This window comes from Propithecus coquereli, unplaced genomic scaffold (assembly GCF_000956105.1).
Source record: "Propithecus coquereli isolate 6110/MARCELLA unplaced genomic scaffold, Pcoq_1.0 Scaffold44, whole genome shotgun sequence".
Taxonomy (NCBI): Eukaryota; Metazoa; Chordata; class Mammalia; order Primates; family Indriidae; genus Propithecus; species Propithecus coquereli.
In genome coordinates, this window is record NW_012150174.1 from 7,686,193 (window position 1) to 7,699,176 (window position 12,984).

Below are 12,984 nucleotides of genomic sequence, written 5' to 3' on the forward strand. Positions count from 1 at the left end.
ACCCCCCAGAATGTTAATGAATGGCTGAGCCAGGGTGGCCAGAGCAGGGGATGCTGAGGGCAAGGGGCTTACCTTGGAGAACAGGAGCGCCCCACCTCAGAGGCCCAGAAATTGAAGAGAAAGTGACTGGGAGCATATCTTGGCGACAAATAGGAATGTGAACAGTGCTGCAGAGAAAGGCAGTCATGAGGAATAAGGCTTAAGAGCACGACTCTGGAGTCAGCTACACTCAGGGTCTACGTCCAGCCCTGCCGCCTACCTGCCGTTTGGCCTGGTCACCCACTTCCCCAAGTCTCCATGCCCGCCTGTATAAAATGGGGCAATGATCCCTCTCTCATGCAGTTGTGGTGAGCACAGTGCCTGATGCCAGAAGGCCCCAAATATGCTTCCTCCACATTGACACTCTGCTGTGGACTCAGGTCTATGAACACGAAAAAGTGACCATGGTCCCTAGACACAGGTTTTCTGAGTTGTCACCTATGGAAATTGCTCATCTCATATTCCCAGGTTGACTCAGGCACCTCCCAGCCAGGGTTATAGCAGAAGAGTGCGGCAGGTAAGGGTGAAGCCTCTGGAGCCAGACCCCTGTGTTCAAATCCCAGTTCAATCACTTACTAGCTGTGTGACCTTTGGAAAGTCCTAATCTATAAAATTGGAATAAAGTAGCAGTGCCAACCGCATAGAGCTGCTGAGAGTTCAATGAATTAATACCTGTGCCTGGCACACAGTGGAGTGCTCAGTAATGATGTTGATGTATTGATATATCAATAGCTATTGATAAAATGATCAGCCCATCCCTGTCTCAGGGACTGAGTGTGTATGATTGAGGCCCTGGTGACACAAAGGTGAGCAAATCAGTCCCTGCCTCCTAGGAGCTCCTGGTCCCTGGGAGGAAATGGGCCAGCAAAGAGACACCATGGTCAGGGCTGTGATGGGGCAGCACAGGGAACTAGAGGGGTGATGGGGAGGAGAGGAGGGAAGGCCAGGAGAGGCTCTGAATCCTGAGAAATGCAGAGGAGCTAGTCAGGCTCAGGGGACCAGGGAGGAATAGCCAAACAGAAAGAGGAATATGAGAAAATAGGAGAAGGTCTGAGAAAACAACCTGTTTATTTAAAATAATATCTGAGTGCCCCTGTCCTAGGCACTGGAGAGACTGCTGTAAGGCGAAGTTCTGCTTTCATTATGAAAGCTGTCACTTACATCCCATTGCCGTGCGCCCACACTGTTCTGCATGCATTATGCTAAGGGCGAGGTAGCACACCGCTGTCGCCTCCGTTTTACATCAGGGCTAACAACACAGACACTCTGGAACTTGGCCGGGGTGCAGAGGCAGGAAGGGGCAGAGCTGGCTGTAGGTGTCTGGTCCTAACCACTGTGCTTGCCAACCTGAAGGAGCTTGCTGGCATTCTCGAGCCCCATTCCGGGAGCTGCTAGTGGGTTAACCCAGCTGGGGCAGACAATCACGACAGACAGACGGAGGCCAACCTGTGACGGTTTGAACGCCAGGCTGAGGGCTGGGGTTTTCTCCTGCAGGATTGCACGAGGCTGGCTTGGACAGGGCAAGGTGGGACTCAGGAAGGCACCTCGCCCCCGCCTCGGTGGGCTGTTGCGGGACTGGAGGCCAGAGATGGCAGTGTCTGGGATGCGGCGGGGCGGCGGGATGCAGGGAGGGAGATGGCCGTCCGCAGAGCGGGTCGCGGAGGCAGGAGAGGCCGGCGTGGGGCGTGAGGTCGCGGGCGCCGGGCTGGCCAATGGCCGGCGGAGGCCCCTCGGCGGGGCGGGAGCCTGGCGGGCAGGCGGGGCGCGGGCTGCGAGCTCGCTCGCTCGCTCGCCCGGGTACCAGCGCTGCCGCATCCCGCCGCGCGCCCGCCCTGCGGCCCGCCCACCGCCCCGCTCCTGCTCCCGCAGCCCCGCACGGCCTCCGGGTGAGCGCAGACACATCCAGCCCGCAGCGCAGCGCAGCGCGGTCGGCTCCAGGTGAGTGAGGGGCGCGGCGGGTCGCGGGCGGCGGGACGACGGCTCAGCTCAGCCTCACCCCGGATGGGTGCAGGGCGGGGCGCTGACTCGGATCCGACCCGGAGCGGAGGGGGCTGACCTGTGCTCTGCCCACCCCAGATGCGGGCTAGAAAGGCTTTGGGGTGGGAGTGAGGTGGGCACTCTGACCTGCTCGCGGAGGGGCCAGGGCTGGACCCCGAGACGCAGCTGGGGTGAGGGGGGCCGCGGGGGTATTAGCGTGGGGGACCCGGGTTCCGTTGCTCCTGAGAGCAACAGCATTGAGGGCGAGGAGCGGAGCTCAGCCTGTGCTCGAGGATGGGGGTGGCGGGTACGGAGGCGATCGGGGCGCGGGGGCGCGGGGCTGGAGCGTGGGGGGGCGCCTCTGTTCCGGGGAGGGGATCCGAGTCCTGAGGGGACTGGGTTTCGTCCCATCTGGGGGCAGGGGAGGGAGAAAGGGGCGCCTGGAGCGGGCGGCGGGCGGGGCTGGCGAGGGGGGTGGTCCGCGCGCCTCTGACTGTGTTCCGGGACACACAGGCGGCGGCTGCGGGCACAGAGCGGAGATGCGGCGGCTCCGGGGCACCCTACTGTGCCTGCTGCTGGCGGCGGCGTTGCCCACGGCCCCCGCGCCCGCTCTGACGGCGACCTCGACTCCCGTCGAGCCCGGCCCGGCTCTCAGCTACCCGCAGGAGGAGGCCACCCTCAACGAGATGTTCCGCGAGGTTGAGGAACTGATGGAGGACACGCAGCACAAACTGCGCAGCGCGGTGGAGGAGGTGGGTGCGCCCTGAGGGTGCCAGGCTCCGGGAAGCGCAAGGCTAGGGGGAGCAGGGGCTGGGGAGGCAGGCGGACCTCAGGCCAGCAGCAGACACGGTGTGACCTGGAGACAGTGCAGGGTTGTCCCAACTCCCTGCTCGTTTTGCCTCCCTGTCCAAAGGACTGGATCGCAGCCTGTGCACCGGGAGTCTCCGGCTGGACACTCCCTGGGTAGCTGGGGTCACCACCTGCCTACCACCACCCTGCAAATGTCTTCAAACATGCAGTCGGCCTTCCCCTGTTATAAGCAGATGTTTTGCAAGGCCCTTGAGATTCCAGCGCTGTGGTTTTGGAGAGAGCCTGAGGAAGCTCCAGATATCTCCAAGTTCTAGCTTGTCTTTTGCGCCTTGAGCTTGTGCCATCTTCCCAAGATACAATTAGGATAACATGTGGGGATAAAGAGTCAAAGAGCCCTGAGCTTTGCTGGCAATCTGTCTGGGCTGTCTTGCTTCTCCTAATGCCATGTGGGGACAGAGAAGGAAGATTGAGATCAAAATCTCAAACCCCAGCACTGTGGGAGTGTAGGTGAGAATGTGAGAGGGAGGCAACCCCACCTCCACCCGGGAGTGATTTGCAGTCAGATTTGCCCAGTGTCAGTCACCCTTCTAGTGAGTGGCTCAGGTCCTCCTCTGCCACTCACTAGAAGGGTGACATCAGGCAAATGATTTAACATCCCGAACCTTAGTCTCCTATGAGAATTAAATGCCATTGATATAAGTGTGGGCACCTGGCACATAATAGGTGTGCATATTTAGCAGATATTTATTATCAGATAGCAGATACATTGGCAAAGCTTGGCCTGGCTTCTTCCTTCCATCCCCTCCCAGGACCAAACACTGCGGATGGCATCCTGTTCGGTCTTCTACAGTGGGCACCCAGGTGTGGTGAGGGCTCCCTGGGCAGAAGGTGCAGCTGGCCCAGCCCTCTCCATCCAGATGTGGGGAGCTGTCCCTGGGGCCTGGGGTGGGTAGGCATGGTTGCTGTAGTCTGTCTTTGGAGAGGAGCCAGCCATCCCCACGAAGGAGTCAGTAAGAGCCCAGATGTCCAGGCTGGTAGGTCAGGTTTCTCCACGTTCATGCTGTCTCCAATCTGGTAGCCCCCGTGAGCAACGCCTTAAATGCTGGCTCTTGTCTATGGGGAGAAGTTGCTTTCTCCCCTGAGCCCTGTGTAGTTTGGGGATATTTCCCCTGCTACCCCACAACAGGCAACCTGGTGGAGTGTGCACTGAAGGGGACACTGGATTGGGAGGCAGCAACCGGGGCAGCTGTACCTGAATATCCACTGGATAGGGCCCGATTCCAAGACCCAGGACCTTTCTGTGTCCTGTGATTGCAAAGTAGTCATGGCATGGAACAATTAAAAGGTGAAGGGAGTCAGATAGGCCCCAATGTCTCTTAACCCTGCAGCTTCAAATTAAGTTAGTCTTGTGATTCTGTGGTTCTCGGGCAGGCCATTTGCTTTCCTTATCTGGGTTCTAGGACTTTCCTTTCTGCACACGGATTCCCTGTAAGACTGACGAGGTCACCTCCATGTCTTTATTCAGTGGGAAAGTGCCCACCACTGCTCAAAAAGTTGGCAGCAGGGTCCTCTGATGTTAGTTCCTATAAGGGAGCAGAGGGAGCAGCAATAGCCTCTTCAGTCTCTTCATTGAACAGGGCAGTTTGGGGCCAGCGGGACCTTAGTGACAGTGCCTTCTCCATGGGAGTTATCCATGTTAGGTTTTGCCAGGATCCCAGCCTTCCTCCCTCCAGACGTAGCTCTGCCTGAGTTGTATAGTTAGGCAGGCTGAAGTTTGCCACCAGGGGAGACATTGGCTGTCACATCTACCCCAGTCAGTGGTCATTTCCCAAAGAGTGGTTATTTCCCCGTTGGCAGTGGGTACAGGATGAGAGAGGTTGAACATCTTCATGGCAGGAGAATGGATCAATCTTCATTCATCGAGTCCCATCTCTGCCACTTACTAGCAGTAGGATCAGAGTCTGAAATGGAGAAAATGTCCACCCCTTAAGGTAAAGGGGGAAGTAAATGGGAGGATGTGAATGAAGCAAGTTATCTGATGTTTTAAACTGGAGTTAAGGAAACTAGGTGTACTACAAGTAGCCTCCTCATGAGGTTGTTGTAAGGATTACGAGATTGTTGGTCCTCAATAAGTAATAGTTGTCATTATCATAATGTTAGTAGTAGTAGAAAGAATAAGGAAACACCATCAGTATCTGATAGATTCTCAATAGAACCTATGTTTTAAAACGTTAAAAATTAAGCCTAAAATATTAAAACTATGTTTTAAAATATCTTCAAAAAGTAGAATGTGGCTATTAGTATTAATTTTTTTAAGAGACTGCCAGAAAGCCCCTTAAATCTCATAAGCACAGGATAGTTGTTGTTTAGTTATTGTCCAAGGGAAAAACCAAAAAGGACCTGGGCCAGATGTGTTAATTGTTTACATAGTTGTATCATGAATCTGCTTTCAAGTAACTTCCTGGCATTTTAAATACTCCAGCTGACTCAAGCTGTTGATGTTTCTTAATGGGAAAGACAGAGCAGTCTTCTTGTAGAATCATTATTGGGAGCAGCAAATCTTCAAATGGCTTCTGTCTGACATATTCCAATTTTCCTGTTTTATTATTGCATATGTTACTCTAATAATAAATGTATTTTGAGGATAAAACCACTGTGTCTCCTGCCCTCATTGCCAGGTCTGTAACTGGCATATTTTAGACTGTTCTTATTGCCTCACCTGTTCCTAGCAAGAACCCCACTACCAAGCCTGCATTTATCGCTCCAATTTTTCCTACTATGCCCCTTTAACAGACACACAGATTCAACCAACTATAAATGCTATTTTTAATAGCATTCACATTCCTCCTCTATGAAAAACAGCTCCTTTTGCTTCAGGCTTAAGTTTCTCTTACTAGTGGCAGTAATAGTTGTGGTTGAAATTTCCACTGTAAACTGTACTTTCAGTTCATGGTGCCGTTAAAGAACTGTTAGCTCATTCTGTTGAAATAACCACTGGCTGAGGGGGGAAGGTCTTATAAAACCCAGAGCGAACTTTATATTTGATAACTTGTCAATGATTTCAAAGCCAAACTGTAGGATTCAGATCCCGATGGAAATTTTAAAAACATGAACATTCCCTTCTCCTTCTTGGTGGGTCCTCTCCAGCATCTTCAGTTGTCTCCTGTCAGATGTATCTTTCTTGACACTAACCCAAGTGGGAGCTGGGACACGGGCTCTCGCTTTAAAAAAAAATAAAGTTCTTTTCTTGCCGATTCTTTCTCCTATCTTAGCTCCATTTCATCTCCATTTCGTTGGCAAACTCTTCAAATGCATGGTATCTACTGCCTGCTCTTCCGACTTCTACCCATTCCCTCCGGGACTCTGGCAAACCGGCTTCTCCTAAAACTGCCTTCTTAAGGGACAATATTATGAAAGCAGCTGGGTGTTACATCTTTGCCTGTGGCAGGTAGTATGCCAAGCGCTTGGATTTCATGGTTCTTAATTCTTGCATCCACTCAACAAAGTAGGATCATCCCCATTTTACAGATGAGCAAGCTGAGGCTTAGAGGCATTTAGTGTCTTGCCCAAGGTCACATGTGGTAGAGCAGGACTTGAACCCACCTCATCTGACTCCATCCTGGTATTTTCTACTGTGTTACCTTCTGATGGTGCTGGAGGCAACTACCTGTCTAATCCGGTGACCACCTCACAGTGGCTTGGTCCTTCTAGACTTATTTGCCACCTAGAGAGCCCCTCTTCAGACACAGCTGCCTTCTAGACCTACTTCTATCTAGTTCCCTGACTTCACCTCTTCCTTTCCTACTTTCTATATTATTTTCCAGCTAGTCTTCTAGAACTTGCTGCATCTCCCTATTGCCTGGAGCAGAGATTCTTAACTGGGGGCAGCTGGAGGGGAGGGAAATCCTCAGAATGATCTCAGAAGCTCATTGATATCTGGAGGGCCCATCTCCAGAAATTCCAATTCAGCAGGTCTAGGAAAGGATCCAAGTGTGTATATTTTTTTAAGTTTTGGGCATGACTCTGTAATAACACCGTCCTCATAATATTGCCGTGAATTTTCAAGGCCTCTGGTGCAATGGCTCAGACATAGCAAATGCCCCAAACATGGGGGTTGTTATTATAATTATGAAGCCAGTAATCAAGTTTCAAACATCTCAGCAATCCTCTCAGAATAAGCACAGCACTGTGGACGCGGCATCGCTGACCAAGTCCTTGTTTGATTAGCTGAGCCTCTGTGCCTACCTGCCTTTCCGGATGCTCCTAGTTTAGTGCCCTTGTGCTGCACTGAGAAGCGGGGATTCTTTCCTTGTATCCACCCCAGCTTGGCGAGTCTGACTGGGGGAGGTGGAGAAAGAGGAGACTCATCTAGTACTTAAGGGGATAGAGGATGGTGATTTTTTAAAAATAGGGACATACTTTTTGAGGATTAGTTTTAAAGAATAAAAATAGCCCAAAGATAGCAGGGTTGGAAAATTGCCAACTATCAGCTAGAACTTCACTTTGTGTCTCTTATTTTAGATTCCTAGAGAGAGAGTATCTGATTGGCTCATCTGATTGGAATGATGTGGCCTCCCTTTGGGTCCAATCAGCTGTGAGCTGGTCACATTGTCAACTGCCCACTCATCAGGGCTAGGGAAGGGTGGTAAATTTGGAAGGGCAAGTTGGGTGCCCACATGAATTGACTGGTATATCTGGTATAAAGGACATGGAGGCTCATGAGACTAGAGGATTTTGGGACAGTGACCTCAGAAACCTGACACTGGAGAAGGACATGCGTTCAAGGAGAGTCAGAGGGGTGTGGACCCCTGGAACTAGTCAGCTGACCCTCTACAAGAGTCCCTCTGCAAGGGTATCCTACAAGGGTACCCAAGAGGTGGGGTAGGGAACAAGACACCTTATTCCCTGCAGGTAGGGAACTGCAGGGAAAAAGGAACTGTCCTAGTTTGTGTCCCCCTGCCACCACCACCACAAGACACTGCAACAAAAGGAGGTGATCCCAGAAAACACTAGCAGAAAGTGGGAACATGAGATGAAAAGGAAGAAAGAAAAGAAAGGGTATGTTCATGGGCAGCTTATTGCTGTGGGCATCTAGGGCTTAGTCCTCCTGGGGGCCTCGGAGAAAGACTGCATAGATTCTACCTGTTTTAGAATTATTTTGCAAGGGGAGGCGAAGCTGGGGTGTTTACCTGCTTAGCCTGTCCCTCCCTAGCACTGGGGGCCTGTGCAGACTGAGCACGCTTCTGTGGCCAGAGAATGCCCTCAGAGAGAGACAGAGTCAGTTGCTGGCATGTATGGGAATTGGATGCAGGTGACCTCTGGATTAGGCCACCAGGAGCGGGGAAGACACCAACAGCATTTACACAGGGGCCAAGACTGTTTAGTGCAAACATGTCCAAATCCCAACTCCGCCCTTCACTGGGAGCCTTGGGAATTTATCTAGTCTTCCTGAGCCTCAGTTTCCCTATTTGTAAAATGAGGACATTAACACCCATCTCTTAAGGAGGTTGTGAAATTTCAGGGCTATAATATTATGTAAAACATTTAGTATAATGTCTTGTCCTAGTGATTACTCAATTAATGGTAGCTATCATTATCCCCACTCTCTGTAATTGCAGAAGAGGAAAAGAGAGATGGGGTTTTGTTTTCCTAATGGACTCTCATTTGTAACAAGAGAAAATAATTTTGCTCGTTAAATTCATTGATCTAATAGATGGAGGCAGAGGAAGCTGCTGCTAAAACGTCATCAGAAGTGAACCTGGCAAGCTTACCTCCCAGCTATCACAATGAAACCAACACAGACACCAAGATTGGAAACAATACCATCCATATGCACCGAGAAATTCACAAGGTAAGGGCAGTCATAGGCAACACTTCTTTCTTTCTGTAGCGCCCAGTCCTATCAGAGAACTAAGGTCTTATTTGCATATTTGATACACAAGCCAAAAATGCAAATGAGAATGGTAAAATACAAATTAAAAACCATAGGGAGTGAGGGTACTGTTTAAAAGTGGAGAGATATGCATCAGGAACCTAGATCGCTTTTGCATTTAAGCAATAAATTTAACCCAAGGCTTTCTGCCAGTCCAATTGCAAAGGAATGTTCAAGGATTTTTATCATTTGAAAAAAGGAAGCAAATGATGTCTAGACAGCACAATTCACAATTGCAAAGATGTGGAAACCACTCAAGTGTCCATCAGTACATGAGTGGATTAATAAAATGTGGTATATGTATACCATGGAGTACTATTCAGCTTTAAGAAACAATGGTGATATAGCACCTCTTGTATACTCCTGGATAGAGCTGGAACGCATTCTACTAAGTGTGGTATCCCAAGAATGGAAAGACAAGCACCACATGTACTCACCATCAAATTGGTATTAACTGATCAACACATAAGTGTACATATAAGAATAACATCTATTGGATGTCAGGCAGGGGGGAGGGGGAGCAGGGGACGGGTATGTGCATACACAAAGAGTGCAATGCGCACCATCCAAGGGATGGACACGCTTGAAACTCGGACTTGGGGGGGAGGGGGGAGACAAGGGCAACATACGTAACCTAAACATCTGTACCCCCATAATATGCTGAAATAAAAAAAAAAAAGAAAAAAAAATGATGTCCAGAGAGATACTTTCCTAGTATAGAATTTGAGGAATTTATCTCATAGGATTTTATGTATGTCTCAGTGAGAGTTGAAATAGAGACCCTGTTGTGGTGAATCGATCCTCATGTTTTCTCAGGAGGAATGTAAATATGAAATACTCCATTTTCAGAGGGAAAACCCTCTGTGCCACAAGATTAAACATTTATTTGTTTGCTGATTATCTGTTCAAAATTCTGTAGCATTTCCCACCCTACGACATGCCCATGTGTCTCTTGGTCTAACATCCTCCATGAGGAACAAGCAGGTTCATTCTCAGTCTTACCCGATGAAAAAAACGTTGTAAATATAAAGCAACATAGCATTAGCCTGCCCTGGTGTGAGATGTCCCCGATGCAATTTGGCAGCAAGCTATGTGAGCCTGTGTTCTCTTTGTGTCTGCCACGCAGAGATTCAGGGTCGTGGTTAGAGGCTGTAGAGCCGATGTGCTGTTGTGAATATCAAGGAGCTTCACCTCCAGTTTCATCTCAGCTCCTGTATGCAAGGCCACGATGGCTCTCATGAAAGAGCCTTGTATTTGTTCAAATGCCCAGGTAATTACTTGGTTGAAACAATGGTGTTTCTGTGCCCAGAGCGTAATGGGGTCAGTTTTTATGTGCCATAGCCTTGTGGGGTACTTCTCCCACTGTACAGTGACGGCTCAGCTAGAGTGCATCCCTCCAGGTAGATGAATGAGTTCACCTGCTGAGCATAATCCTTTAGCATTACTCACCCCAAAGACTGCAGAATGTTTCCAAAAGTGATTATTTTGTTCTTGTCAAAACCAATATTAAGTCATCCTTTCTGACAATAATTAGGCAACAGGTTTGGTTCCTTCTTAAAGTTGCTCCTTGTAGATGTCCGAATACCTGAGTGTGAGTCCTACCAGGAACTAGTGTGATTTTTGAAAAATTATTTAAATTTACTGACTCTCACTAACTGCATTTAGGAAATAGGGACGCCAACATCTACTCTGCAGCACCGTGAGGGTCAAATGACCTAAAGTACAGGAAATCCCATTGTCAATTATAAAGCACTATGCAAAAGCAAGTGTTTTTGTTATTGTTGTTGTCATTATAATAAAGTTGTGCTGTTACAATACAGTAGCTCTCAAGTGGGTTCCGTGGTGTAACAGTCCTGTGCCATGCTTCAGGGAAGAGGGGTCGGTAGTCGTGAAACATATTTGGAAAACATTGTATATATTCTCCCCCTAGAAATTTAAAAAAAAATGCATATTGGTATAATAAAGACTCTGAGAAGTCTCACAACCCATGCGTATATAGGCCTGTAGAATTTTAAAAAATATGACATTGGTTAATTCTGTAAAAAGATAGCATAAAGGAAGACATCGTCTCTTTTCTGGGGAGAGGAATTATTTAGGTAAAAATTCAAAAGCATGGTATAAGGACGTGGTCTTGACCTCCTCAGAGCTGGAATTGCATCCCCTACTGCAAATCAGAACAAGAGTTTCCACTTTGTCCTGGCTGCAGACGCCTGTGATGTTAGAGCTGGCCGGGACTTTAAAGAAGATGTAGAAAAGAGAAAATTGTGAATCAGAGAAGAGAAACGACTCGTTCCGGATGACATACTAGGTGGTTGTTGGTAACTGAGCCAGAGCTCAAAGGACGACACCTCCTAGCTCCTGGGCCGGCGTCTTTTCTCTCCTTCACCACCAGGGCACATGTTAGACACGGCCCTTCACGGGGCAGGAATGGCCTGGGTTCCACGTCACGCTTAGCTTTGAGGTGCCTGGTGAGATATGATCTTGGTTCCTGGAGGGAACAGATTTAGAGTGTTCCAGATCTAAGATTGTGTTGGGATCTCATGAGAAATAAAGGGCCTGAGTAGAAGCCATGGCAGGGACAGGGCAGCAGGAGCAGAACTGGAGGCAGACACCAGAGGGAGGAATATGGGGACAAGTCTCCCACTGGACTTAAGCACTTTATTCCTGCAATGAAACTTCACCAGAATCAGGAGTAGCACTGCTGTAGCTAAAACCTGCTTGCTTCTCATGAAAGATGTGCGTCTGGACGCCCAGACTTGCAATTTGTCAGAAAGCAAATTGACATTGAGTTTTAAGGGATGAGCCCCAAGAGTGATAAAAATAGCAGATGTTGCTGAGCGTTTGCTGGGTGTCAGGCACTGTGCTGAGTGCTTTCCACGGATCACCTCATTTCCCGCTCCTAGCAACCCTGTGGTGCAGCTCTGCTAATACCTCTTATCTCTGCACGAGGGGAGCTTTCCGTCCCCAGCTGCTAGTGGAACGCAGGAAGAAGCGGGGTGGGCATTCTGATGACTTTACTGGGTGATCCTGCTTGCAAAAATGAAACGAAAAAAACATGTGGGATTAGCCCGGGCTTCCTTCTATTTAACTTTCCCTGTGCCCGTTCCACTGTAGATAACCAACAACCAGACTGGACAGACCGTGTTTTCAGAGACCGTTATCACATCTGTGGGAGACGAGGAAGGCAAAAGGAGCCATGTAAGTTGTCACCTCCCCTGCACTCACACCCCAAGGAACGTACATGTTGGTTTAACCTGCCAGCGGTGACCCAGCCTGCAGACCATGGGCAGAGGGAGCTGCCTCTCATGCACCTGTCCCGAGAGTCCCCAGTGCTCACGTTTGTGAGCAGAGTGACGTAATCCGAAATGGAACGCCTCCATGCACTCGGCATCAGAAACAACAGAGAAATTAAATTCAGTTGTCATTTGCGTGGCCCCATCTCAGCTTTGAAGGGGGACCAGGCAAGTACCGGGTATACTCACTGGGACCCTGGTCACAGACCTGGTGCATCAGACGGTGAAATCCCCAAAGCCTCTGGGATGGCCTTTTGCACAGTCAGGGAGTTTGAGAGTGAGCACACCTTCCGCGGAGCCCAGAGGCGTAAAGGGAAAGGCAGTCCTTCTGCTCCAGGCTCTGGGCTCCGATCACCCTGATGGCTCCTGTCAGTGCCTGTCGGATTTTATAGAACGACAGAGTCCCAAAGTTGAAAGGAGTGTGATTTCACAGAAGGCAAACCTGGGCTCAGGTCTGGGATGTCCCAGTCAGAGTCACTAGTCTCCTATCTCCCAGGTCAGAGGTGACTCAGCTGTGCTTTATCTTCTCAAAGAGATGGCTGCTTCAGACACGCCTGCCTGTCGAGGCATGGACGAGGCAGCTATGACATGGACATGACCAGCGGGACAAATGTGCTTCCTTCGTGGAGGCTGCAGGGACCCAGCCTGTCTGTGCCCCGGTGGTTTATGCATCTCTGGCCTTCAGAGAGCATTGGGGATTTCCCCCCACCTCTTTTGGCCTTATTCCTGGGAGAGAACCACTATATTGATGATAGTTGGGAAGGTTGTGTTGTCTTGGTTGGTAGTAGATGGACTTTTTTTTTTTGCTTGTTTTTGGCACAGCACCCCAATGTTGGGAGCTGGCTGACACTGACTGCAGGCTGGGATCCGGTTGCTGTGTGTGAAGGTGGTAACCCACCACTCAAGGGGGTCTGGGGGTGGTGGGGAGGAACC

General features: G+C 49.7%; 1 protein-coding gene across 2 annotated transcripts in view; it reads left to right on the forward strand.

Moving 5' to 3' along the window:
- Positions 1–1,457: 1,457 nt before the first annotated feature.
- Positions 1,458–12,984, forward strand: part of DKK3 (dickkopf WNT signaling pathway inhibitor 3) — a 41,866-nt gene continuing 30,339 nt past the window's right edge. The window contains exons 1-4 of one of the 2 annotated variants that reach the window (XM_012654374.1): positions 1,458–1,564; positions 2,530–2,768; positions 8,540–8,677; positions 11,873–11,956. In XM_012654374.1, coding sequence (XP_012509828.1) covers positions 2,556–2,768; positions 8,540–8,677; positions 11,873–11,956 — 435 coding nt within the window. In that variant the 5' untranslated portion in view covers positions 1,458–1,564; positions 2,530–2,555. Of the gene's footprint in view, positions 1,565–2,504; positions 2,769–8,539; positions 8,678–11,872; positions 11,957–12,984 lie in introns of those variants that run through there. The other variant, XM_012654375.1, reaches the window with a different exon arrangement.